At 42.9% G+C, this 26,723-nt stretch overlaps 1 protein-coding gene across 1 annotated transcript in view; it reads left to right on the forward strand.

The window, feature by feature from the left end:
• The first annotated feature begins 332 nt into the window (after positions 1-332).
• Positions 333-26,723, forward strand: part of LOC138626472 (tetraspanin-18B) — a 31,621-nt gene continuing 5,230 nt past the window's right edge. The window contains exons 1-3 of the mRNA XM_069708128.1: positions 333-584; positions 18,766-18,850; positions 26,271-26,366. Coding sequence (XP_069564229.1) covers positions 18,848-18,850; positions 26,271-26,366 — 99 coding nt within the window. The 5' untranslated portion in view covers positions 333-584; positions 18,766-18,847. The remainder of the gene's footprint in view (positions 585-18,765; positions 18,851-26,270; positions 26,367-26,723) is intronic.

Genomic DNA, 26,723 nt, shown 5'->3' on the forward strand with positions numbered 1-26,723 from the left:
TAGTTTGATTTTTTTTTTTTGTGTGAAATACTTCTTCTTGTTGTCAGTTAGATCATAGGATCCATAACACAGCCAGACATTTACTCATCTTACACCTCAAAATGGAAATAGATGAAACGGCTAGAAAATACCTTTGACCCAATTTTGACTGGCGTTGATTAAGGTAGTAACTGCAATTTATTTTCTACTGTGAATTAGTGTTTACCACTCCAAGTAACACAGGAGTGACAAAAGGGGGAAGGTGAACCGGGGGCGTGTCTGCCGGCGGAGAGTCTCCGCCCTCCGGAGCGCAGCGAGCTGCTGGATGAGCCGCTCAGCTTTAAGTGAGTTCACAAAACTGTTTGCATACCAATCTCTCCGCAACACTGCATGCCTGTCCAAACTGGGAGCGCACATTTCGGAGCGGTGGATTTTAATAGTTGGGCACGATTCACTCCAGTGGACACCCAAACTGACCGGCCTTTTTTTTTGTGTGTCTTTTACCTCCAGTAGTACCAGTCCACACAAACAGGCTGATCAGTACCATTTTCCCCGGGAAGCACCCTGTCACAGCCAGAGGTTTCAGCACGGAGCTCCGCTTCGAGGTAAGGAACGTGTCACTGCTTCGCAGAAGTGTCTCCAACCTTATTAATGTGCGTTGAAGTGAAACATAAAGAATCACCATCAATGGTATTCGTTACTGCCTCGTTGAACGGACTCATTATTTACAACAGCGTGTCTAATGGGCTAATGTTGTGCGCGGTGTTTGGTTTCTGCTTGGGCTACTTTGTTGCAGCAAGTTCCTCAAACACAAAATATCTCGAAAGAGGTGTGAAACACGGGGAAGCGCTCTTGATAATTGTTAAAAGTGATTTATTAAGCTGTTACACCACGTAGACCTGTAGACTCCTGTCCGGTCGCTATTTCCCCCTTAAGGAATAAAAGATTCATCATGCGCACACAATACATATCCACTGTTCCTATAAATGGCAGTTGTTGTTATTTAGTAATGGGTTAGATGATGAGAAACGTGACAGCAGGGGCCATCCGGTGCGATGTGTGTCAGTCTCCAAGCTGGCACCCTTCCCACGGGGGTCAGCCAAAACCGAGGAGGCTGTCTGCAGAGATGTATGGGGTCACCAGATGGGTGTCTCCGCCGGCGCTACCTTTGCTGTAGGGCAGGAGTTCGCTGTCAGTCTGCATTAATCAGGGGGATGCATCATTCAAAACCACCTCATGCTTTCTCTCTGTCTGTCTGATCGAAACTGGAGCGACTCAGAAAAAGGGGACCTGAGTGCTTTCAGCACAGTCACATGCTTAATCACAAAGTACTGAGCATGTGACTTAACAAGTGTCCAAGGAGATTTAGGGTGATCGAATTAGTGACAAGTTTGCTGCTAAAGTTGAACACTGACATCAGCAAAAAAGTGCAGCTTCAGAGTGAAAAGTTTTTACTCCCACAGATGAAACTCCAGCATCTGTTGCAGTCACAGCAGGGAACTAGGTTATAATCAGATTTTGCCCAAGGAGATAGGCTCCAAGGGACCCATTAACTCTCACCAGTGTCTAGGTGAGTGTGCTGTGCTGGATTGTCACACACCAGCCCTCCATCTCCCAGAGGCGGCTGCAGAGTGTCAGGAAATATCACACTCCAGCAGCTTGGACAGACTAACAGATAAGCTTCTGTTATGATTAATGGGCAGAGCTACTGCTGGCTCATGTAAAGATTCCTCTCTTTCTCTCTGTCTGTCTGCTCTTTGTTCCGCCCTCTTTATTTTCTGTTTTATCACTATTTCCCCCCCAGACTCAAATGAAAAGAAGTGATAGAGAGAGATGCACACAAACTGGAAACAGAGACTTTTTTGTTTCATCATGTTCTGAATGAACATTTGCCTTGTCAAAAAAAAGAAACAGTGGTATTGATGCTTTTGGAGCAGCTGCCAGCACTGATGACTAAACTCTGCCTGAAGCCGTCCTCTCGTCAGCTTGGTTCACATGAGCGTTGGGAAAAAGAAATAGTGTTTTTGTTCAGTGATGATTTCAGGGTTTGTAAACTTACAGTGTGATTTATGCGGGGGATAGAGGTTAGCCGCAACAATGCATTTGGCTGCCTCTGTTTACCTCGGAGGATAGCATTTAAATGGGAGCATGTCTCAGTGGATTCAAATGTCCAGCGAGCCAAGCCGGTATTTATTCCACCGACAGACACAGAACTCCTGGTGTGAGGCTTGCCACTAGTGATCATTTTTAATCGTGCCTTTGATAATGTGTTGCTCTTAATCACACAGTGCCAGCAATGAAACGAACAGCAATAACACATTAATATGAAAATGTGAGATGAGAAAGTGAGGCGAGTTCACTGATCCTAAATCCTCCAGTCCCTGGCAGAGATAGGAAAGCAAGAAATGTAGTGTATGGCAGCTCCTGCTGAGAGACCGGGTGACTGACTTGATGCCGCCTGGCCTGGCAGAGCATCGCTCATTAAAGGCCTGAAATTAATCAGTCTGCGGTTCCACATGGTTGGGTGCCTCCGATCTCTGCCCCTCCCCTCCCTTTCCTGCTCAAACTCTCACTTTCACTCTTTCTCTCATTCCTTAACATCAGCTGATGAGCATGCAAATGAGGCGGCTGCGTTTTTGGCTAGTCATTTGATCACTGGCCGTGAGTTTACATCCCTGATCCGTCCTGCCTCACCATCACATTCCTCCACCTCCTCTAGCCGTCCGTCTCCATCTGTATCACCTCATCTATTATTCCTTCTTCCCCTTGTCCCCCCATCCTTTATCATCCCCCCTTTCTTCGTTCCTGCCTCATCCAGTCTACAGATCACGTCTGTACCCATATCGATGGGTTCAGAGCAGTGGAGGCACGGTGAAAACGAGGCTGGGTCATCACTCTACACTCGCTTTTCCCTGTATCAGCCCCACTACAGCAGCAGTGGTCCGTAGAGAGCCCGGAACTAAATGGAGTATCTATTGGCTCAATGAGAAAATTGCTTTTTTCGATTGCTAGAGGACCCTTCATTTAATGTTTGTGATGCAGAGGCCTCCGCCTGTAATGGGTTCAGCATCTTTGTTGTCAGGAGACATGAGAAAATGAAATTAGCTTTTCAGCTGGCAGAAATAATTTACTTTCTGAAAGGTGTATTTTTCATCAGCTGTTTAAAAGCCATGAAGGTGTGTGTTCTTGTATAGTGTGTCCGCACTGTGATTTGTGAGGCCTGAATGTCCAACCAGTGTAGGTTGATGTTGTCAGTGTTTAGTTTTTTTTTTGTTGCTAAAAGCTCTTCTGCCATATAGTGCTGACTGGTTTGGTGTTTGTGTAAAACATGATTTCCAGTTGTTGGTTGCTGTGTAGGTCCAAAGTCCAGCTGACATGCACCTGCTCTGAAACCAAATGACATATTGGGGCTTTGTTGTATAAATATTGCAAAAATCTTTACATATTTTTTTCACTTGACTTAACTTAGTAGAAGAATTGGTGTATTGATAAAAGCAAAATGCAACAAAGTGCAATGGAAACAGGCTCGTGGTGTAAATTAAGGCCGTCACTTGAAGGTCGACTGAAGACACTCAGAACTGTGTTACAAAAGAAACATCTGATCTGTGTGAATCACAAGTTTCTGGTGATGGTTGACATTGATGAGAGAGAGCATGACAGAAAGCAGCTCCACGGTGGAGGAGTTAGTTCCAAAAAGGAGAGCATCAGCTGTTCGACAAACCACAGTCATATATTAGTTTTTACTGAATACTCGAAGGACAACTGTTGCTTCTATGCCGAGATATTTCACGCAGTATTTGTATTGTCAAGAATATTATTACAGCAGAAATACCAGGAAATATGCTGGTACTGTTTTAGGGCCATGTAACCCACCCGTACTATGGGCAATGTGAACAAAGCATGATATGACCTGATCACATTCGATACGTCTATCAGTACTGGTATTGAGGGGTGACACTGATACTGAAACTGTAGCCTTAAATAAACATAAGGAGTAGTTCATTAACTATTATGATAGTTATTAAGCAGAGATATGTTCATTTTCACACATCAACAATTGATAACATCTCCTTTTAGGACATGTTTTTTTTAGATAATTATTATATTTTTTTTTTATTCATTATCCGTTTATATGCCAGCTTGCAGACACTGATGCCTCATAGGAATTTTTTGCTGGCAAGTACATAGAAAACACAACAAACTGTAAAAGATCTGCGCACATGATAAAATATTATAACCTGTTTATTAAAAGTTTGTGTAATGTTTATCAATACTAAAAAGGGGGACTTAAAAGATAAATCAGAAGTCTGTAGGTATTTGGCAGGACTCTTGTTAATTCATTGTCAACTTTTAGTCACACAGGATTGACACATTTGTGCATTCCTTTGTCCGTTGCGTGTCTCCATCTGGGTCAGGAAGTAGTGAATGACCTAAACGTGGGGCAGCTGCCAGCCCCAGAGTTCAGTGAGAGCAGGAAGCGGAGGGGCCTCTCTTCCTTTTTATCAGGATGAAGCAGGACGCTGTTTGTGCTCAACCCAAGAATTCTTTGTGCTTATCTTGCGTTCACCCTATTTCCCTCAATAATGGCCGTGCTGAGCAGGTAATGAGGTAAAAGGTATGTATTTGACAAGCTGGGCTCGGGAGATAGCAGGCTCTCCAATAGGCTTATGGCTCGATAGGCTCTTAGTTGAGGGTACACTCAAGTCTGTTGCAGGATGTTCAAATCTATCTTGAAATCCCCACCACTACCACCACCACCATCCACCCACCCTCAGCCATCTCTCCCTCTGCATAATGTGTATCAGAACTAATAAACCATTTTACTCAGGTGTCCATTAAAGGACACTAGTGAGGACCCACCGGTCATTACACAGAGCGAGTGCACTCAGTAAGTCCGTGCGCTTTTGCCGGGAGGTTTCTTCATCACCTTGTGCTCTTTTTATCCCCCAGATGTAGTCAAAGCTCAGAGAGGGGCTTAGGCTGGCCAGGAGTCTAGGTATGTGACACGGGGCTAAAGTGAGGGGAGATTACCTGCCTGGCTTCAGAGACTTGGATGTACTGAATGATGCTGAGGTTTAAACCCATCGCTGCCTGAGAGACAGGATATAGCACAGCCACACAGCTTGTGTGTATAAAAGGGAGGCATTTGTTTTTGTGTTAGCAGGATGTCTGATTGTTCATTCAGTTCTTTGGTTAAGTTCACAGCGCAGTTCTGGGTTGACTCACACTGGGTTCAGTGTTGGCTCACTGGACTGGAGGAAGCTGGGTGGGTTAATCAAGTAGGACCGGGGAGGAAAAGCTAATTTTATAGATGTGTGACTGTTTCCCACTCTCACTGCCTAACATTGGGGCTTTTTACTGAAGATGATATTTGGGGCCCTTTTAATAATTAGCTTCTCACCTTGTTTACTGCATAAACGATCACACGATTTATTTCTCAACACAAATGGAGGATTGTACGATGAATATGAATCAGTGAGAAGTGATGATGCACGTTGCATAAATACTAAAAAAAAAAAATACCATCAGTATTCAGAGTAAATACTGTGAGTAGACTCCATCTTAAGACTCAGCTATGCTTCTCCATTTGTAAAATGTGCACAGGCGTCGTCACAGGTCTCTAATTCTGTACCAACGTTGTGTTTCAGACATTCTTCGCCGTTTGTTTAACTTGTAGCATAAAAGACTTTGGATGTGTAAAAGTTAGAGCTGGAAGGATTAGTCCAATTATCAATGTCGATCAATAGTAAATTAATCTGCAACTTATTTTATTAATTGACTGTTGCATGTCTTCAGATATCATCAGCTTCCAAGCTTCTTTATTGTAAGGATTTTCTGCCTTTTATTGTGAATTAAATGTATTTTGGTTATGAAATGTCGATCAGACAAAACAAACCCAAAACATTTGGCTTTATAAAATTAATCGCATCGTTTTCTGACATTTTATGAACAAAACAGAAGCAAGCATCATCGTGCATAGTGAGCGGTAACGCCTCTCCTGCATAGATCTTCAGGGACGTTTACGTGAACTTTTGCAGACATAGTGATGAGGAGACACACCACTGGGCATGAAAGCCATTTCACTTCATTTGTGGCCACTGTTCCACTCTTCTGTGTCTGTTTTTTGAGAATGGCACGGTGCACTGCGCTCACTTCAGATCTGTTTTTACAGCCTCTCCCTGTGACTCATTGGGTCTAATGGTTCTCTCGTCTCCTGACTCAGGCATTTTTCTGATGAAATGGGACTCTCTCCCAGCTTCTGGTCTTTCTCTTTTCTGTTGCCTCAGCCACTGCTGTGTCCCAACTCTCCTCTCTCTCTCCTTCACTTCCAGGCTCTCCTCCTCGAGTGCTCCATCGCATGTTTCTAAAACAAGAGAATATAGCATTGCAAGAGCACCCTTATTAACCATCACAGGCTTTTATAATGTGCCCTATTGTATTGCATATTCAGGGCCTGTTTTTATATCCTGTGCCTACAGGGGATCTGAGCCCCTGTAAATATCCTGCTTATTTTTAATCACTGACGATGAGATACACAGTGTAATGTGATATGATAATTGTTACTCAAAATGCAAACACGTTTGCTCTTGTCACAAATTGACTCGGTAATTTAGAGTGCACAAACTATTGTAGTGGTGGACAGTAGGTTGTTAATGATGACCCAGCTAATTAGGCCATCATCATTGTAAACAAATTAAATGCATGTGAGAGCTTGATGTTAACTCATTACCTCACTTTGTCAAACATTCAGCCTGTGATGGGAAGCTGATATGAAGCTCTGAGGGTGCAGCTACATCAGATTTATAGACACAGGGAGGAGAGTTGGTTGGTGTATGACATAGTCTTGTTTGCTGTCTCGGCTTTTTCAGTGTGTCTGAATTATAGAGTACCCCTAACAGGTTTATTTTCAGCATGATTTGGGTTTGCATCCCAGTCTGTTAATAACACTTTGCCGTTCCAGTCGGTGATAACCGTACAAACCTCAAATACACAAACACAAATGTACACACACACCCCTGCAGCCGGAGCACTGCTCATAAAAGTCAACGGGAAAATGAGGTAGTTTTATATTTACGGCATATAGACCTCATATCTGCTTGAATCTAGGCTAAATGTTTTGCATATAACTAGTAAACATGGCATAGAAAAAGCTTAGCAAAGCAGAGGTTTCTTTATTTTAACTTTGAAGTGATTGTTGTAAACTTCACCAGATGTAACTGGGCTAATGTGATTCTCTTTTTGCAAGCTGATTATGTGCATTTGTATTCACGTATGATGGCAATATGAGAGTCAGTACCTTTAAAACGGCCTGACATTTTCTTTACTCTCGGCCAGTTGCTTTTGGCTGTTTTTGAAGCCCACACACCTTGTCCACAGCACTGCTCCCTGCAGCTCCTGTGGAATAACACCACGGTTGTAATCCCCTCCCATAGGGCGAGACTCGCCACAGGTCTATTAGACATATGGGTGCTTGTCAGTCTCCACAGCATCAGGGGGACAGATCAGTGTTTGATTAAAAAAATAATCCACAGCGGGTTACAACTCCTACCTGGGGAAACTTGGGGGAAGGGCCAGCTAATGATCTCGCTCCTGCCAGGATCACAAGCCTCTGCGATAGACGCTTGTGTTTCCTTTCAGCTTGTTAAAAAGAACAGGAACTGAACAGTCTTTAGAGTTTATAAACTGGTAGCAGTGGGGGTGAGAGCCATCTGTCTTTACTGTTTTCTGTTTATGTTCAAAGCCTCTCAAGTTATTTGCTTTGCTTGTGTGATAATGTTATCTCACCTGAGGTTAAGACATGTCTTTAGAGTGTGATGCAGGTGTGCTTTTCTTGCCGGAGTCTTTGTTCGGTGTCGTCTCCTTTATTGCCCACAATCACACCATCAGACCACATCTGCTTGAACACTGAAGGTGCTGAACTGTTGCTTAGTGTAGCCATAAAGCCAACTGAGGTTGTTTGAGTTGAGCCAGCGATTCAGAGCAGTTAATGTGAAGACTGAAGTGATGGTTCTTGGACAACCTCCATGCATATTTCTTACCGTGCTGAATTCACTTGTTTGAAAAGCCTCTTCGTGTCTGACTGAATAATAACCTTTTCCTTTTAACAGCAAATCAAATGTACATGTTGTAGACGGTTATTTTTACTTCTCAAAGGGGAAAACAATTAGACAGCAAAGACGGAGCGCCGCGCTGTCTCATGATTTTTTGATGCCGCTTTATGAAATTTTTAACCCACTGCCACTTTAAAAGCGTGGGTTCCCGAGACAGCATTCATGGGTCACTGCGCTAAAACACGGCCTCTGTCCTTTGGGCAAACAGTTGGTCAATGCGAGCTGATGTGTGCCAACTACAAGCAAGTCACGCCATTAGCGTGGAGGGAATGTGTTGCATTTAATAAACTCAGTGGCTCATGGAAGTACCACAAGGAATCCACTGTGGTCTTCTAAGAAGAGCAGAGCAAAAATAGATCTATCTTTTTGAGTTAAAATGCTATTTTTTTCACTGTAAAATTTCTTCACTAATAGTTATTAGGGTAAACACAGACAAACCGTGAAGCATAATTCCTTTTTTCTTAATCCGCAACTCGCTGCGTCTTTTCTTCTTTGAAGCTCAGGGAAAAAGGAGAATCCACTGAATAGGAAAGCTGGCCACTGTTTAACCATTTATATGTTTAAAGAGTGTGATATTTTTATGAAAATGTATTTTGAATCAAACGTTTCTGACACAGGAATGCAAGAATCACCTCCACATGTGTTTGTCAGAGATAGCAGAGGCCCGGCAGGTGTCTGCAGCATGTGAAATTAAATTGACTGCAGTGTTCATTGATTTAAGTGTTCAAAAAAAAAAAAAAGAAAGAGTTCAAACGCTTGGAGAGGTTCCTTTCAGCGGAACATCAGGTGATCTTGGTTTGCTTTCCATTGATTTGTCACCTGTCCCCCGTCAGGACGACAGGCAAGGTTGCAAGGTCGTCCAGCATATAAGCTCGACCACCTGGTTATGACGCTCAAAAGTGTTTGAGGAAAAAACAGACTGCTCAGGCAATTCTCCAAGAGTTTGCACCCTGGAGAAACGGGCCCCGATCATCTTTCCAGATAACACTTGGCAGGAGGCAGATCCCATATGAAATGCCTCAGCACCAGTGTTGAAGCCAAAATAATTTGGTGGGTGTCTCTGAAAACCCCTGAGTGTTTAGAGGTTGTTTTAGCTTCATCTGTAAAGCCATACATGAACAAAAAAAATAATCTTGGACTAATGGCTCCAAACTGCTTTCTAACACAGATAAAACAGCTTTGAAGTGACTTTCTTTATGACTCTCTTTAATACTTTTTAATTTAGTATAAGTCAAGAACCGGATATGATCTCATTTGATCTCACCACATTAAAATAAGACACGAAAGAAACAACGGAGGAAGAGAAAGCCAAAGTTGTGAGCAATTATCAAAACCACTTTTACTTATCTCTGCAGGCAGTTTGGAAACAGACTACTTTTTTTAATTTAATAAGGAACAGATGTCTATTCTTTCCTCCCACAAAGCGTCTCTGGGTCAGCCTCCATACATTTGCCATATCTGGAGCACCCATGCAGTCTATACTGCAAGCTTTCAAAACACCCCCCTTCAAATATTTGACCGGCTCTTTGTGTCTGTTTCTGTTGCTTTTGGCTTGAAGCAAAGGTCTGTTGTGCTTCCAAGAAGCTTGAGACTTTGCAGGCAGCTGGAGATTTTAAAAAGTTAAAAAACAAAACCATTTAATATATCTCCTACTGCAACTCCACTGCTCATTATATTGAATATCATCTGTAATCTCCCTGCTGCTTTGTTCCTATCTTTACCATTTGGTGGCTGGTATCAACCCACACGTCTCATGGCGTGAAAATTAATGAGCTACATTTTTATCTTTGTTGTGTCAGCTTGTATGTTGCTTGGCATTATGTCTGGAAAACTATACAACAGTTTTCCTGGATACCTGTTAGCTTTTTGCAGAGACTACTTAGCCATCTGCAACAGTCATTAGCTGAATGCTGAAATTCCTCTAAATTATCTAAAATGATTAGCACTTTAGGCACACAGTTGTTCCGCCTCGACTCACAGGGTTGCTGTACGAGTATCTCAAAGATAAGTGCAAGATTTTTGTATTTTTTTGCATTTTAAAATCAAGTCACAAGCAAATGTTTAAATAAGCAGAAGTGCTGCAATGTGTTTTGCAATAAATATCCCAGTTGTGGTCACTCCTGTGGTCCTGTTATAGAAGTGGGGAGCACGAAATGGGATGTTTATTTATAACTGTAAGGCTGTGGTGGGCTGATGGAGATATGCTACCCACTGAAGCTTCAGTGCTTGCTTGTGCACATTACTCACAATTTCATCAGTGCCCCCCAATTCATACTGGAGTGCAGCGTCAGCAACATCTATTCAAGCAAGACAACTGTCATCAGTTCAGTTTAGTTCAGTCGAGAGACCTGAAGTAAGTTCAGCTGTGGTGTTGTTGCTATTTTGAACTTGTTATCTGCAGGTTCATACAGAAGCCATTACTATTATGGCTGTCTTCATAGTTTTGTGTGTTTTCAGTCTTAAATCAAAACCAACAATTCTAGATAGGTTTGACCTCACTATGTTGCCTATCTGACCACATTCATCTTCATACAATTGTCTCAGATCCATCATGTTTTGCGGTGTAAACCTATTGACTTGTGTTTCTTTAGGGACTTAATCCTGGACCCTCTCCAAGTAGCTCAGTTTCCATCCTCTCCTCATCTTTCCTCTGTCTCTCATAAATCAATGTGAAGTCATTGCATAAACTCCCTTTCCCACAGCTGGGAACTGTAGGCTCTCAAAAAGAAAGGGTCCCAGTGTGGCCAGTTAACCTTAACTCCCCGATTCCCACAACTGTGACGCTCCTGTCTTGTGAAAGTTTTATTTTGGCCTCTAAATATCAGTGTTTTCAGTGTTTCTTTCATTGCTGATGTTTGATGTTTTATGCATTGTTTTTCTAAGCAGCAGGGCTGTGGAAAAGAACTTTCTCACAGCTGGTGCTGACTGTTTACATCTGGCTAATACACTCTAAGCTCAGCAGATTAAATCTCATTTCTCTGAGTGCTTTTTGTGTTGAGCCAAGCATGATTTCTCCTGACGTCTCCTTGCTTGTGACTCCCTCAGCCTATTGACGGAATGTTTCTGAAAGCACTCCTGCATTTTCACAAGATTGAACCGTGGAAAATGTCCAGCCCCCTTTTTCCACATTTCAGTCCCATCCTTGCTTCCTCTTGGGACTCGCTCAGGGACCAGGGTACTGTATCTCCTCAAAGGACACCTTTCAACTCTTTGTCCAGGGAGTATCGAGCTCAGAGTGAAACGATGTGGAAAGGTATCTATCAAAAGGTTTTGGAGTGGGCAGAAGTCTTACAGTTTGGAGTTTAACTTTATCCTGGTTTCATCGTTCGTCCGCTGCTCCCATAGTCCTCCTGCCATCAGTCACACCCTTCTTTGCTGAAGAACCCAAGTGATAAAACAATTTTTTTGCCCCTCTGGCTAAAACCCATTTTCAGGCTATTTGGCCATTAGTGCGGGCATATTTGGCAGTGCGAGAGACAAAAAGCATGAGTCATTTTTGCTGCTCTCCCTCTGTGATGTTGTGAGTTTGTCACAGCTTGTTACCTGCTGCTTGTTACCACAGCCAACACGAACAGGCTGACATGGATGGGGGATTCGGAGAGATTTGGGGTTCTTTGGCAAATGCAGCTTCATGATGATATCCCAGTGTGGAGCCTCTGCGCTGAGGAAACGATCCAGATGCAAAGCTTCTGGCTCTCATAACCCAGTGGGACACCTGCCCTGCTGCTCCTGTGCAGCCCCCTGCAAAATCCACACACACACATACACACTGAGGCCGCCATCTCCCTGTGAGGAGGAAGGCTGGAATAATAACCTGCTGCTGCTGCATATTGATTTTCTATGCAGCACGTAAAGTATTTGTGTGCTGGCTTTCTGTTTTGTAATGCAACTCTGGCTTAGCTCAAGTCAAACAATGTGTGACTGGAACAGTTTGTCGTCTCAGTTACTCATAAATTCACCTGAATGTAAACTCCTAACAAGTTCACTGTTCTGCTTTACCACAGTTTGAATCGTTTTTCTAAACATAATAGTTCTGAAATTGACATAATTTACAACAAAAGACTCATTTTCCCAACATTGTTTTGATAAACCATGAAAAAGTGCTGGACGGCTCAAACAAATGAACACAACTCAGAAAATGGCTTACAATAATAATAATAACACTTTTACCCAGGACATCTACTCACCCTTTAGATTGTTCATGCACAACGTCAGTAAATACAGCTGTTGTCTGCAGTAGTTACACACAACACTATATTGATTTTTAGCCTGTTTGTAGGTGGGATGTGAAAAAAACTCAAAGTTAATGCCAATTGCCTATTTTAGTTGGATGTCCTTTGCATTAGTTTATATTTGGGGATAATAAATTACACTGACCCTCTTTATTATTATTGGGCCCAAGAATTTTTTTTAGCATCCACATGGTTATCTGATCAAAACAATATTGTCTGAGGGATTTGAAGCTCTCTATGCAGTTAAATATAACTTAAATTACAGACTGGAGTCATGATAAGATTGTTCTTTAATTTCTACGTTATTAGCAGTCAAGGTGGTCCACCTCCTACTATAAATCATTGCAGGAGACACTAAAGTGTCTACAGAGTCTGTTTCCTGGAGTCTTTTGTCCAAATTAAGCAACATGTTGCTCCCTGTTTTCTTCTACTTGTGGTCACCTCAGCCTGAGGTAATGTGAGATGATTGTATTACTGCAACAGTTAATGTTGCCACGACAGGCTTGTGAAATTCAAAATGACACCAGACCTTGGATATAATCTGGGCAGATATCCTGCTGTCTTCCTCCGTGTTTGTTTACACTTTAGTCTTGTAATGTGACCCACAGGTTTGTGCATTAACAAGCTCGAACATGTTGTGCATTGTTTCAGCTCAGTCTTTACAGCATTGTTTTACCTTGTTTCAACATGGTTCAAAACAACGATTTCTATGCCTCAAATATATATGGCAACTACAAATATTTGCCAATCACAGATTCTCACCACCACCATCTGATTTCAGAAGGATGTGTGAGTGAGCTTCACAGGGTGTGTTCAGCAAGGTATGCAGTGAAAACCATTAGAAATTGAAACCAGACCAGGGCCTCAGACTTGGGGCAGAACTGATGCTGTAACTACCAGGCTGTGATCCAAGTGTCCCTCAGCCCAGATTTTGGCTGTACTCTCTTTGTAGGGATTTATATTTCATACTAGTTGTGGCAAAGTTTTTGTTTTCGTTCACACTGCTTACAAAGTGATCATGCAGCAGGCTGCATTGGCACAGCTTGTGCGAGCATATGAACATTTCAGTTTGGCTTGTGAATGAGTCCAAACTCAAAGGCCGTCCACTGCTTTTAATTATGAAAATAAGTTTCATCTGGTCCCATCGTGCAAATAATGTGTTTCCACTTCTTGTGTATCTTCTGCATTTAGATGTTTACCACACATTAGCACATTAAACAGCTTCATGAGTCGAATGCTGACAGGTGGGTCAAGGTGAGGGCACATTAAGAACACATCACAATTACAGCTAATATTTCAGGTAAAGGACATTTTATTCCTGCTGAGGACCCTTGTAATGATCATTGCTACAGAATCAGATTTCAACAAACATGCAGGAAAACCTACTCTATGGTATTTTAGCCAGATTTAAATGAGGCCGACAAATGGTTAACAGATGTGTTCTTAACACGTTTAAGTGGCTGGTTTGACTTACAGGACAACAGTGGCCCTATATTTCTACAGTTAATGTCTTGTGGAAAATATCCCACAGGACAGCATGGTATAACAAAGTACAGTTTATTAACAATATATAGTGGTCTTTCAGGTGTGACAGTTTAAAAAAAAAACATCAGATTTCACTTAATGTGCTACAAGTACAACTACTTTTTTAAGTGTCTTTTGTTCACAGTAAGTAGGAGTTGTTCATGTGCAGGTTGACTGACAATTTGTTATTATTAGAGCTGTAATTGACAGAAAATGAACCTGCTGAACTGAATGAACGATTTTCATAATCAATAAATTGTTCAAGCACAAACAGCAAAAGTTTTTTTCTCAAAAGTTCCATCTTCTGTTGTCAGGATGTGTGTTTATTGTTTGTTCCAAAACAAGTTTGATTGGATGTTTGTAATCATAAAACAAACAACATGAAGAACATTGCATTTGGCTTTGTAGTAACTGACAAAATAATCAGCAGACTAATCAATAGTGACAGCAATCATTTGTTGCAGCTCTAGTTATTACAGAAACTTTTTCATAAAAATGATTTCACTCTCCTGTCAATCTACTAATGTGAACAGACAACAACTTTGGTGTGTTGTCCTCTGTGCACTCGAGCTGAGGAAAACATCCAGAGGGAAGATAATGCAAACTTCCTCGTTGTGCAGGCAGCCTGGATCTTCATGCCGATTCCTCTCTCGGGTTGCAGCTCACTGAGCTCCATGCCGCGCGAATCTCAAGCTTTACTGGCTTCAGGCTTTGGCTGGGATGGAAATGGTTATCGTGTGGCTGTTCGACCACTCACACGGTCCGTGGGTGGAGGAGTCGGTGAACAAACTGGGTTTAACAGTGCTAGACCCCCTCTGTAATGAACTCTTACCTTGGCTTGAAAGGCTACGCTGCTGGTATACTTGCTGTGTTTTTGTAACCCTCACTAAAAAAGCCTCACTCTTAATTGTGTCCCATGGGTCCCGAGCGCTCAGTATTCACAGCCTTTCCTGTCCCTCGTACTGATCCTCCCCCTCTCCCAACCTTAGCCCCATCATCCCGATTGGACAGGTCTTTCCTCTTTAATCGCTTGACTTCAAAGCAGCATCGTGATGCCCCACAGGCCCCTATAGGCTCCTCAGAGACGGGGGGCTAGCCTTGGGGGCCTGGGAAGTAGGGTGAAAGTGTGGTGGTGGATAAGGTGGTTAGTTAAGTTAGACAGGCACGAGTTAAAGAAAATAACAACAAGTAGTCCAGCTGCTGTTCTTCATCACAGTGTCACTAGAGAGAAGTTGGTGTTGTGTAATTATGGAAGCAGGTTGCACATGTTTGAAAGGCTCTGTGTAAAACACTTCTCGCTCCTCTTTGATGTGGGCATCTTTGTAGAGTGGAGAGATGTAAGCTGCTGCCTGACAAGCCTGCCACACAGAGAAGAGGACTGGCTAATGTTTGCCACGGGCTCACCACAGAGGTGGACATGGTGTCATCCTCCATCAGCATCAAAACAGCACCCTCCAAACACATTTCCAGCGGCTGCCTTCTCATCAGGTTTCCATTTAGCCCAAAACGATTAACACTGAGAAAACAGAAGACTGGTTAATGAGTTCAATCTGCATCTTCTAGCTGGAATAATTGTGCACTACATATGCGTGAATCCACTCCTGCCCGGTGTGTAACCCCCTCAGAGCTCCTACTGTAGTGCAGAACAAAGAAAACAGTGGGTTAGCTGTGGCCAGAGAGGGAGGGATGAGGGATTAGCTGTGTGATGCCCCCTGATCAGAGTGGGGATTGTTTCTCCATCATGGTGGTTTATCTTTATCTCTTGTGGTTGACTCACACTGTCAAATCGATAAATCCAGATGGGGTAAGGCGATAATTCTGCCTCAGCATTGCCCTCATTAAAGTGGATGTTCAGGAGATATATGGCTGCCGGCAAGTGCCCTCTTTCTCATGTCTGTAATATTAAAGCATGATGTATCTGGACTTTGCTAGAACTTGGCTCGAGCTCACTAGGGGGAGATAACATCCACAGCTGTAGATTCTTCCTTTTATTAAATTTGTTTATTTAAAAGTTTGATTCAAGGTAGAAAAGGCCCCAAAAGTCCCTAAATCTAAAGTTGTCTCTGAAGCTCAGTGTTTGTCCACACTGGTGAGGAGTTGAGCTCAATGCCAGCTGTGAAGTGAAGATGGACGAACTGTCACATCCTGCTTGTTTTCCACTCCGCTTCCTGTCCCCAAAGGAAATGTTGCTGATCAAACTCCCTGCTGTTCTCTGACCTCTGACATTTCAGTCAAGGTTTCCCACCTGATTAGAAGAATGAGGTGACTTTTGGAGCCAAAGAGAAAACACAAATGACTAGTGTCAATAAGTGCACATTGGCTGAACTATGCACACAAAAGTATTCATTCAACCAAAATGTTTTACAACCACATCTAAAGACACATGTTTATAGCTGTTGTGAAAGGCCACACCTAATGGCAGGGGGGTGGGGGAACCTGCCATCAGACACAAAGCAAGTCATAAATAATTGTAGAAATGAGGATAATACATGGATACATTTGGACAACATTTCTATAAAGACATTCATGGTTGTGCAGACAACATGTAGTAACTGTATAACCAATGGAAAAACAAGGGCTTGAAAGAGAGGTTAAAATCCTCCCGACTCTCACCTCCTGACACCTGATCTATTGTCCACAGTGATCTTCCTCCTGGTGCCGTAGAAACCACATCACTATCATACAGAGAGATGAGACTGACGTTTAAATATGACGTATCTTGGTAGGTGGGTATGTTGTTGCTTCAGCCTACATAAATTTGTTGTCGCTTTCTAACATGCAGCAGTCCTCTGTGTGAGCTGTGTGGATGTTGGATTGTCAGTCTCGACAGTTACAGAAATGTCTTCATTGGAAAGGTGAAGGCGAGGGTACTCCTGTTACTTAATGGCTACAACACTTTCCTCTGCTATATCGCTTGTGAATTGAATTGTGGGTAATATCTAGGCTGGATATTGTATGTAAAAGCACATAATTTATAATGTGCTACAGTCTCCCACAAGATAGATGTTGATGATGCAATAACATTGCCAGAGCCTGAAATATCAGCAGAGGCTAATCAATTAGTGGCTGCCTTGATGTTTAAATTGCCCACAGTGCTCGTGAGCTTAAATGTCAATGACAAATTGGCAAGAGAGATTTGTTTAAAAGGGAAACCATTGAGCGGATGTAGATGAAACCTTTTCTCTGGCATTGAGTCGTTCCCCCGCTTTGTTGGACCCTCTGTGGCCCGGCCTTTCTAGTCCCCCTCGAGGGTTCGTCCTATTGTTGTGCTTTCTCAGCTGTCTGCACTGATCTCTCCTCGCACCCCCATAACCGATTCAATGAGGCTCTGCGATCCTATTGGTGCTCTACTTTCCCATGAAAGGGTTTCCATGGAAACCAAAAAAATAATTCAGACCCTCAACACTGTTGCTCTCCACCAGCTAAATAGCTCTCTAAACATGGGTTCAAAAGAGACTACCGCTGCAACAGGCTTCAGGATCAAATTTGACCACTCTGCTGCTCAGTACTAAATTACAAACCATGATGATGACAGTTACTTTCCTATCTGCTGCTGCTGTAATATGCCGGAGCAAAATAGAAATGGGTTACAGTGTTGCATAGCCTGGTGTTATGTTCGCTAAACCATATGGTGAATATTTTGTAAATGACTCCTTCAACAAGCTGTGCATCTTTTGGCTCCCTGCGCACGTGTAGCCACTGTGATGTTATTGATTCCCTGAATGTGTGCTTTGTCATGTCTGAGTTCAAGGCTTTGTGATAAGGGATTGTATAATTCCAATGCATCTCTCCACCTCTTAGATTTGTCCGTTTTCCCGACTCGGGCTGTGATTGCCTTTTCCAGATGTAATCAGAGCCCTGTGTTCTGTATGGGGGAGGACGTGTTGCTGTCACTGTCAGTTGGGTTTTGTGTCCCGGTGAATCTGATGTCTGTTGGCAATACGGTGTGTCGGTGGGATGCTGCGGCGAGCTCTATCAGCCAGAATACTCCTGGGATGTTCTCCATCCCCAGCCCCTGTCAGATTGACAATACCCTACCTGTATTTCACCATCTAATGTGGCAAGAGCTGCATGTTGTTCATGTCTTCATAGGCAGCTCTCGCCATATTTGAAGCTGTAGTTGTCAGTGCCAGTGCTTTGAAATCTGCTCCAAAGTATTGTCAGTCAAAACTGTGCTGCTGACTATTTTTGCACATGGAGGCTGGAATACCAGCAGTTTAATTGGCTCTCATTGCGATATCGTTATTTTCAGCGGGGAGACAGTTGTGGCAAAGCAGTTTAGAAACAGGAGAAAGTTTAAAGCATTTATGCTCATTAGACAGACTTGGTGGGAGACGTATCCTACATTGACAGTGAAAGCCAGCAATGTGTGGTGAGACAGCAAGGTGTTCTGCTTTCAGTGAATAATGCATGAGTTCAGATGCTCATCAAGGTCAAGTCAGAAGCTGTATGAGGAGAGTGTGGTGTGTTGGGTTTTCTAATAAAGGATCATTAACCAAGTGAGAAAGTACACAGATTCTAATACCTCAAGGCAGATATTAAAGTTTTTCCTACCCAGAACACAGGTCCGAACTGCCACTATTAGAGGCAGCACATTTTTTTTTGTTCTATCCCTGTTAATTTTGCCTTGAAGCTGAGAAGTGAAATATTCACACAGATAAAACAGTGTTGCAGTCTTAGATTAGCACACTGCTGGGAGCGAGCGCTTCATACATAATAAATGCAAACTCGGTCATTTTAAGTGTCCTAGAATTTTATTTTCTGGGTTTTTCCAGCTCCCAGTCTTATTCCGCTCTAATGACTTGCGTACACCAAGACAAATGTGCCACTTCTCTTTCTCTCGCTGCTGCTTCACTGTTTATTCATCTCATTAGCTCTATCTTGACCTGTGCTTCTACTGCTGTGTTTCTGTCCAACAGCCCATGAAAACAGGAGAGGAGAGAAAAGCAAGAGAATTCATCAGCTTCACCTGAACAAAGACGAGGACACCAGCAGATACACATGGTATGGTATTTTCACCTCCAAATGCAGCACACGTGAAATAAATCCACAACTTTGCCATCCATCTATATTCCTGTGTGAAACCTATTTCTGACCTTCGAATTCCATCAGCATCTGTAATGTGAGGGTGTTGTCATGAATGATTTCCAGCATATCCAACAGTGACTCCGCTTCAGCACACATATGTTAAACCACTGAGTGAAACAGCAGAACGAGCTTGTTGACAGACTCTTTTCAGTAAGATGCTGACAGTACAGGCGCAAAGCCATTTTTACCCTCAACAGGAGGCACGGCGCTGGAGTGGGAGCTGGTGCGTGAAGCCGGTCCTGCAAACAGGCAGACGGGCGCTTTTGTCCCTCAACCATCACAGCAGGCTAGCACTGGTCTTTGTTAGCCTCTGATTTGCATTGGCATTTGTAACATTAGTATTCTAAGCACGAGTGAGCAGCAGACATGTATAGATTGAGAGGTTAAAGGGGAGTTTAGACCCAGACACATCAGCTGTAATCAGTCATAGCACATAACCATAAAAGTGGCCAACCAGACAAATAAATGTCTGTGCTACATGTGCAAGTGACATGTAAGATTATGACAAGGTTTTTCAACTGTTTTCAAATTTATAAGTACTGAGGTTAAGCATCATTGTGATTTAATACAAATTGGGTGTTCATTCATACAATCAGCCACAGAATGACTGTATGAATTGACCTTTGGAACAGTACCTGATAAGCACAAGGTCCATCCAGGTGCTCTTCCTCAATAGATTAATCCAGTTGTTATTCACACTGGTTTACAAATTGAAATTTTAATCCATTTTTTACCATATAACCAGAAGTTTACAAAAGAATCTCATCTTTAGAAAATATAAATGTTTGCAGTGTCCAAGCTCCATCTGCCCCTGAAAATTGTGTGGTACAATTAAAACAGACTGTTGTTTTTTGATACTCGGCAAGATCCCAACCGAGTGCTCCACAATCACACATTCTCATAATCACTGAGTTATATTAATAACCACATAGCCTACGGTGCAAGGTGTTGCCGTTGCAGCAAATTACAAGGCATGATAAAAGAATCATGAATTTTCTGCTACACATGTTCACGCCAAGGCATGAACACACTTTTGCTTTACTTCTATGAACTTGTTATTTGCAGTGGGGTCTCGTATATATGTGGTTGTCTCTTTCATCTAAAGGCCCCCACATAAACACAAACACTCACACACTTAATCCTCAAGGCTTTGTTTTGATCTTTGCATTGAGCTCGAAACCCCAGCCTGTAACACAAAGTAGGTTACACTCTTGTTTTGGCTGTTTTTGTTTTTCATTTCGTTTTGCAAAGTGCAAGAAGGTTCCTGTGTGTGTGTTGTGTGTGTGTGTGTGTGTGTGTGTGTGTGTGTGTGTGTGTGTGTGTGTGTGTGTGTGTGTGTGTGTGTGTGTGTGTGTGTGTGTGTGTGTGTGTGTGTGTGAGCGCGCACGTTATATCAGAGAGTGATAAAACCGCTTTTAGGCTTTCTACACTGGGGAACTAGCTGTATTCAAACTAGCATATGGCCTTGCAACAGGGTGTGAGTGATTGCTCATTAGACAAATGGCTGGCCAAGCTGCCCCCCCCACCCGCCCCCACGTAAAGTGCTGGGCTCTGCTCCTCTTTGTTTTCTAACAGGAACTAGTGTGAAGAGGATATGCCAAACCCTCCTCTAGCAGACAAAGGCCACTCTCACCCCATATCCGTGTTGCCGTAGAGACCAGAGTCCTACTTGGAGGGGCTGGAAAGATTCCTGTTTGGTGCTAAAAACAATCCCCCAGATTTGACAAAATTGTGTAGCCACAAGAAAGTCCCAGCTGATAACTTGTCTCATGTTTCTGTTATTTGTCAGAGTTTAGTGATGTATGAGCACATGTGTCTGTGTGCTCCTGTGCATGTTTTAGACAAAGTGAAAAAATGTTGTTCAGTCCCCTGGGGCTCAAAGTGTTTTCTCTATTCAAATCTCCCATTGTTTTATTTTTCTGCTGTGGCCATCTGTGATGTAAACTCTCTTTATATAGAGATTTGACAAAGACAACAACCTCAAATTCAATAGTAGGCTATTTAAAACCAGGGTCAATGTGAACATCACCAACATTTGAATTATCTCAAGGCTGTTGATCTTTAAACTTTTTCTTTATCGAGGACCTGACATTGATTCTTCTTCTCGTGACTCTAACATATAAGGAGAAGGCAAATATTACAGGAATTTGTGGAATAACCCGCTGAAGAAGGAAGAAGGGGAAATAATTCCCCTTGTTGTTGTCCCAGTACTTATTGAGCATTTAGTTTTGAATTGAATTATAATAAATTTTTGTGGAAAGCCCCAAACGCTGTATGTCATCCTCCAAAACACCGTGGGAAAAGCCCTGGCTGAGTCCTAACAAGCGGCGGTGCAGAAGTGTTTATGTGTTCATTGTGTGCTGATACCACATGCCTTCACTGCCAGACAACCAGCGGACTAAGAGCTGGAACTCCCGGGGATCAATGCATCATTGACCATGGGCCTGGGCCTGGTATTGATCCATCAGCCAATTTGTATCTTCACTCAGCCAGATAGAGGTGCCGAAACAATTATGTGAAATTCTCTGCTGGGAGACAGAGAGGATCACACACACACTTGTGTTCAATAGAAGCCAAAATCGGCTAATCTCAATCACATGTCCTCTCCCCAAGTTAACTATCGAGGAGTTATCGGTGCATTTCCCTGGTCCAATCTTTCTAATCTAAAGAAACTGGGGAATCAATTTCACTGTAGGAGTAAGGAGTATGAGCAACTGTTCGCACTGAACTAAAATCTGGATGAATGCCCAGTTGGGATGTCAGGAATGTGGCCTGCAGTGATGTTGACAACACATGGTAAGTCTGTTTCTGACTGTGCATTTGTTCACTCCAGGAGTCTTCTCTAGTTAATCAGCCTGTTGTTCAGGAGTGTGTCAGCTGCCTGGTCAGAGGACTTCTGCCCTCTGGGATTCACACAATATCAGCCCAAACTGAATGGGGCAGGAGAGCGCCGCTCACAGGCTCAGATAAGAACTGCTTTAGATTCACAGCACGTATTGGAACAATGGAATGAAATGATAAATGGCTTTGCAAGATGGACCCAATTCATCAGACTCTGCCTGCTTTTCGTGGTGAACTAGCATTGACCATAACCTGCAGAAGCTGATGATGTTCACCAATCATATATGTGTACTGTGAAAACTCATTAAGCTCAGTTAGCCTGAGGATAGAATATTTATGTGTGTCCACCTGAGCATCTAACCAGCATTATGACCTTTGCTAAAGCTCAGCAGTTTCCCAAACTTCCTCACCCGGCTGAGCTCCTGCGCTCTGTGTGAGCTACACCCACACACACTGAGTCGGGATGCCTTTGAGCTACTTTTGTACACTTTCTCTCTGTGGTTGTTCCCTGTTGTCTGCAAGCTGTATGCCCTCTAAAGTAGCATACAGTGCTATAGCTGCTTAGCATTCAGTACACTTCAAAGCTCCTCGTTGTGACAGAACAGCCCAGGGCTCATTCTCTCCTAATTGGAGGTTCATTAAGGGACATGGCGTGCCTCAGGGGAGCCCTGTTCATTGCCAGAGGAGCCTGTCTTTATTCGGATTTTGGGGTGTTTACTTGCTGCGGCTGACTTAGAAAGTCATGGAGAAATATGAAAATGGGTTTTTAATTGAGATAAAGGGTTATGCAGCATGTGTGTGGTCCTTTAGTGTCATTGTCTGAGGGTATTAGCGCATGCATGGAGAGCTTTAGAGTGGTATACAGTATCTGGCAAAACACACCTGCTTCGGGGAAGCTGGGGACAAATGTCCCTTCCCAAGGGTTCAATTACAGGTGATCATTTAGAGGGTCAATGACATTTAAAGGGGTCAAGCTTCAACCCTTATGATCTCATGGGGTTTTCAGTATTAATGATTCTTTGTTATGCCAGCTCATGTTCACGATGGAGTGAACTGGCTGGTTATGTGGGGAGCAGAGGGGGCGGCACAGTTTGGCGAGGAACAGACTAAGTGTCCCTGTCGTTCTGAACCATTTGTCCGGGGCGTTGGCGAGTGGAGAAGTGTTATGAACTCACTTCATTAATTGTGCCGAAAGTGACATCTTCAAGGGGAACCACCCAAAGGTGTGCTATTTATATATGGAGCACTCTCAATAGTCTATGTCTTCCTTATCTTTTAATTACAGTGAGTTGACACAACCATAATGGCTGATCGTGTAGATGCCGACCAAACAGGCCTCTGGTTTTCTGAGTTAAGCAGGAAAAAAAAGGCCCGTAGTAATGTTTCAGAATATCTCCTGCTCGTACGGAGAAGAATGTAGGTCGAATGACTTTGTCCTCATTACGGATCTCTGGCTGCCGTCGGTACTGTGGGGTTGATTTAGAATCAGTTCTCATTAATCCACTAACAAACCCAACCATGCCGGGCTCCACAGCCCAAGCTGTCTGTGGATCTGTCTTCGCCAAGAATAAACAATGGGATCTTAAAATGCCATGTGGCACTTTATGACGTGAGTACCAGGAGACGCTGCAGACGTAGAAAGGGTTGGCATTGATACCTCAGGGCAAAGACTGCCACTTAGATTGTCAGATTGAGGACATACAGTATTTCCTGCTAACACATTGTCTACAATTATAGCAGCAAAGTATTTCTTACTGCTCTGTGTCACATTCGTTTATAATAAGTGCTTTTTTTGCTAGTCTATACAAACACAATGTCACACAACTCATTAACTAAACACACTGCTGGTTTAGCAAACACCTGAGGAAGATCTGCCTTTAATATACTAGTAATTTGTCAAAGTTGCTGTGAGGCTGCAGCTCCTGGGGTGTGAATCATGTTTCGCTTGTCTACATAATGTACTCTGCAGAATATTCAGAGAGACTTAGTGGTCTGATCTCTACGGCTGGGCGGTGATCGATGAGGACCTGCGATCCCATGGGAGTCATGGGAAAGACCAGTTTGTTTACTCTGCATTTTCTCTGGGGTCTCTGTGGCAGTTTGATTTATGCTGCGCTGGTTTGCACCATCGGCTAGTTATTTGGAGCCTGGCTCGGCCCGTGCAGTACAGCCCATTTCATTCTCAAGCATTCAATTCATTTTAATGCAGAAAAGAAAATGGATTCCGGATCTGATAGTTGGCTTGACCCTGAGATGGGAGCGAAGAGCAAAAGGGTGAAGCTGGAAAAGAAATCTGAAATTTTGTTTGGAGAATAAGAAGTGAGCTGTGCCCTGAGAGTTTTTCCAGCCGACCCCGTCCTCCCCCTCCCTGTTCCGCCTCTTCATCCCCTACTCCAATAAATACATTTTACAGGCCCAGGATTGACAGTGGAGAGCTGGAGGGATGAGAACAGGCCTTTTCTGGTGCTTTTCTGTGAGTCTGTAATTTATGCTAATCTCAATTAAGACCTCCGGTGCCCTCATTAGGTCTTTCAGCGGGTATTAGGGAAAGGAGGGGTTAATGAAAACCCATCTCAGGCAATGAGGCTGTTGGTTGCTCTCAGAGTACCGTTAGGAGGGTGATCAATACCTAAGCATATCATTATGATTTACAGAAAGTGTTTAACCAAAGCTCTAAATCAATTTCCGGGGTCTGGGGACGAAAGTAGGATAGAAAGAAAATAAGCCCTCCGGCTGGTGAGGAGAGGAAAAGTTCTCATTTTATGTTAACTCGCTTCCACAGCAGACAAAGACTGCCATCCTATCTTTGCCATAGTTAAATTTTATTGTCACGGTAACTTAAATAAACCTGCAATAAGACAAAAAAAAAGTTTTCTGTGGCACTCACAGCACATTAAAATTTGGAGCAGACGGAAAAATAAACCAGTGCTAGCAAGCTCTAAAAAAAGAAAACCAGTTTAGAAAAAGATATGAGTTCTGGCTTAATTATTCCCACAATTTACGTACTTCAGTGTAAAATAATTACAGCAGCATTTGAAGAGTGCTTGTGTCAGCAGAGGTTTAAGGGGGGGGGGGGGGTTATGGTTTATTTCACCTGAAAATGTATATTTCTGAGTCGATTGTGTGCAGGATAGGGGTGAAAGGGTCAAAGCAGAATCACGTTTGAGCGACAGCAAAGCCCCTTCAAAGGCGGACCGGAATCAAACCTGGCATCGATCATAAACCTGGGCTTTCACTGCAGCTTCAGAAAAGCACAGAGATCACCCAGAGGAGTCCTTTGACAGCCCATCAAGCAGTTGAGAGACTGCCTACAGATTTGGAGATTACATTTGACGGGCGTACTTCAAAATACAGACACAAAAAAAAAAGAGAGAGAAGTTTTTTTTTCAATTTAGAGGTGGCAGTGTGTAGTTGTATAAACCTATTTACAATTCCTCTGAGAAATCGCTTTTTAATCCGCTTGTTACCCAGCTTCAGTCCTGGCTGTCACTACGGGAGAGCAAATTAATAATAAGACTTACAAAGCAAAGACTGCTGGTTCTTTTTTGCCAAATAATAAATGTTCTTACTTCACTGAGAGTGTAATTACAGCTGCCCCACAGATTGTTTCCACTTCACTTTCTGCTGAATATTTAGCGGTGATTCCTCAGACAGATCCTATCCTCCCTGAGGGGAAAATCGTGTTCATTTGCAGCTTGAAAGGTTAAACATTTGCTTTAATGAAACCTTTGTGTTGCATCACATATATATATAGGTGTACAGCGTCATGGATACTGAGCCTAAATTGTCTCCTAATGCAGGAGAGGTGTTCTTCATTAACCAGGAGTGCTTCCAGGACAGGCCTTCATCAAGGAAAGTGTGTTTATGTCAGGCAGAGGGTTAGCTGTCGGGAGCACATGGCTCCTGCCTCTCATTACATTAAGGAGAAGAAGACGTTTCATACTAAGGGCCATCCGTGGTCAGTTAATGTACCAAAAAAAAAACCTGTCAGGACTCACATCCTTAAAATGCTCAGAGACAGACAACCCCTTCAGTCACACTGAAGCCATGGACACCACTTGTCCAGAGACAGGAAGTGCTGATGGGAATCTGGCCAACGGACTGTGAAAGTACATTTTCAGATTAAATAAATGGTCACATTATGTGACAAAAATGAGTTGCATTAAATTGATTGACACTGTGTTGCCCAACCTGGTACTTACTAAAGGATTGCTGAGAAACTACAGCTGGTACAGTGTGCCTACTGGGACAACACAAGGATTTTTTTTTTTTTTTTTATCTGAAACTGGACCAAATAGGCTGACAGGTCACTCTGTGTGCATTAGTGTGTGACTGACAGAACTCATTAAAAATGTGAGCTGGTTTTTGCAGAGTATTATTTTCTTGGCAGTTTAAAGCCTATCCAGGGTGCTGGAGAAGGGGAATACTGTGAACATTTGGCATGATTTATTAAGTGACACATTTTGATGTTGTGTTTCATGCTATTTTCTCTCAGGGGCAGGGAGAGGCTTCAGCACGAGGGACAACCATGGAGGGCGACTGTCTCAGCTGCATCAAGTACCTCATGTTTGTCTTCAATTTCCTCATTTTTGTGAGTATATTTTCATCTGTTTCTCAAAGACACTTAATCGAGCTATCTCTGTAGTTAGTGTCAATCTAACGATTTAAGATGGACTGCTGCCTGGTCCCAGCCCGACTGACTAATGGAGCCACATTTGCATTTCATTAGATGAGGCAATCTTGATTCTATCAAATTCTCCTTTGATTAAATTTGAGTGTGCTGACACACATCTGAGGCACACCATGCCATGTGGAGTTTGTGACTGGCACCTGAGTTTATCAGTCTTGATCAGACAATCAAGAATAATCCTGTTAGTCTCAACCCGTAAAAGGGGGGGGGGGGTCAGAGTAAGACGGTTTGTCTTTTTTGCTGCTTTATTAAGCGCAA

Source organism: Brachyistius frenatus, unplaced genomic scaffold, assembly GCF_029030835.1.
Source record: "Brachyistius frenatus isolate BFR_SWC_R1_liver_20210118 unplaced genomic scaffold, ASM2903083v1 Contig_74, whole genome shotgun sequence".
Classification (NCBI taxonomy): domain Eukaryota; kingdom Metazoa; phylum Chordata; class Actinopteri; family Embiotocidae; genus Brachyistius; species Brachyistius frenatus.